The following is a 1,975-nucleotide window of genomic DNA, read 5'->3' as shown; positions in this document are numbered from 1 at the left end:
TAAAAAAGTACTGCAGTAAAAAAAAAAGGAATAAAACATTACCTGCCTAGATTAAAACGTATGTTTGTGAGGGCTCTTAGCTACACTTTCATTCCTTATTGTTGTCATCAATGTTATTTTAATATGGAGCGAAAGCCTATCCGCTCAACAAACAATTAAACAGGTGGGTCCAATCAGTCACTAATTAACGCACGCTACATAGGGTTACAAACACCCGTCCTCGAGCCCGAAAACTAGGAAACAATTCCCAAAGCACTCGATAAAGCGGTCGACGTACTTAAGATTGTCAAAGTAGTTAGACACTGTTTAAAATGACTAATGATGCATCTAAAAAGAAGGGGAAGGGCCCGGGAGAGAAAAAGGGCAAACGAAAGGCCAAAAGAAGAGAGACTTACGCGATGTACATCTATAAAGTTTTGAAACAGGTGGGTGGAACAAAAAGAAAACGTGTAAATGCTTCGATGTTCCAATTGAGTAACCCAGCTTTTCCTCTCTACCGTCAAAGGTGCATCCGGACACAGGGATTTCCAGCAGAGCGATGAGCATCATGAACTCCTTCGTGAATGACCTGTTTGAGAGGATCGCCACAGAGGCCTCGCGACTGACTCAGTACAACAAGCGGTCCACCATCACCAGCAGAGAGGTACAGACCGCCGTCCGGCTGCTGCTGCCTGGGGAGCTGGCCAAGCACGCGGTGTCTGAGGGAACCAAGGCTGTAACAAAGTACACCAGCTCCAAATGAAGACTTCAATACCACACACTTTCTGTGACAGAGATTTCAAACTGTGTTTTTGTTACGTTGTTGAATTCAATAAAACATAAGCACAAAAAGCTTTTCTTTCCATTTGATGTAATCTCCTGTAGGCCTACTGCTTTCATTTAGAGTGTAAAGTCATTATGAGCCACTAGATGGGGTAATTGCACATCTTTCATTTTGCAGAGTTATTGTCTCGGTGTTGTGTAAGCCTACGAAACATTACATTTTGCAAACAAATGCACTGCAGTTTGGCGAAAACACCTGTGCAGTGCTACACTAACCTACATGCATGGTATCCGTATTATGCTACATTAATCTGTTCACTTCCGCGCATTTGCAAAGTGTTCATATGGGAAAATATCTAGCTGTCAGTTTATGGACAGACTTATTGTCTCGGTGTTGTGAAGGCCTACATTACAGCTTTGAAACGTACCATTTAGCAAACGGATGCACTGCAATTTGGCGAAAACACCTGTGCAGTAATACAATAACCTACATGCATGATATCAGTATTCTGCTACATTAAGATAACACTACTCCGCATTTGCAAAGTGTTCATATGGGATAATATCTAGCTGTCAGCTTATGGACAGTCTTAACACAAAACATTTTATTTTTTTTAAACTCATGGAAGTTAATAAAAAAATGCTTATCACGATTCAAGAACATCATTAACAACGACATGTATTGTGTGCTGGTCCTCTAGGTGCAACATGTATAATAAATTAAACGATCCTTAAAAGCGAGTAAAGCAAGCCACAAATGTGTTATTTAATTATGTCAATTAACAGTTGTCTTACAACCGAGTATTTAGCTCTATAGCCTAAGTATGTGTTATAGCATAGTGGATACTGATATACCAGATATGTACATATTAAGTCAAAATGTAACTTGTGTGTAAATAGTGGCATTTCGTTAAGTATGAGGGGGTTGTTGAGACATCAGCCTTATTTATACAAAACAATATTTTGTAAGTTATGCACTTAAATCTTCACACACATACTGTACATGTAGTCTCCTATAAACCAAATGGCAAAAGGCACCTGTGTTTTTAGTCGAGACACAAATACGGGTTGTGAGAGAACACATGACAGGTGCCAAATTAAACAGGTGGCTGCGATTTAGAGAGGATAACTGGAGTTTGATCAAATCTTAAACAAAATGACTGTCACTCAGCTAATCGCTTCTTGATTTAGCATAACATAGTGATCTCGTGAA

The 1,975-nt window shown here is 39.6% G+C and overlaps 1 protein-coding gene across 1 annotated transcript; it reads left to right on the top strand.

The window, feature by feature from the left end:
• The first annotated feature begins 233 nt into the window (after nucleotides 1–233).
• zgc:92591 (uncharacterized protein LOC436997 homolog) lies at nucleotides 234–1,407 on the top strand. Its single transcript, XM_034234591.1, has 2 exons — nucleotides 234–425; nucleotides 506–1,407. The coding sequence occupies exons 1-2, from the start codon at nucleotides 312–314 to the stop codon at nucleotides 740–742; spliced, it is 351 nt and encodes a 116-aa protein (XP_034090482.1). The 5' UTR covers nucleotides 234–311; the 3' UTR covers nucleotides 743–1,407.
• The last annotated feature ends 568 nt before the right edge of the window (nucleotides 1,408–1,975 follow it).

The sequence above is a fragment of the Gymnodraco acuticeps genome, unplaced genomic scaffold (assembly GCF_902827175.1).
Source record: "Gymnodraco acuticeps unplaced genomic scaffold, fGymAcu1.1, whole genome shotgun sequence".
Classification (NCBI taxonomy): Eukaryota; Metazoa; Chordata; class Actinopteri; order Perciformes; family Bathydraconidae; genus Gymnodraco; species Gymnodraco acuticeps.
This window is presented reverse-complemented; position numbering and strand designations above follow the sequence as displayed.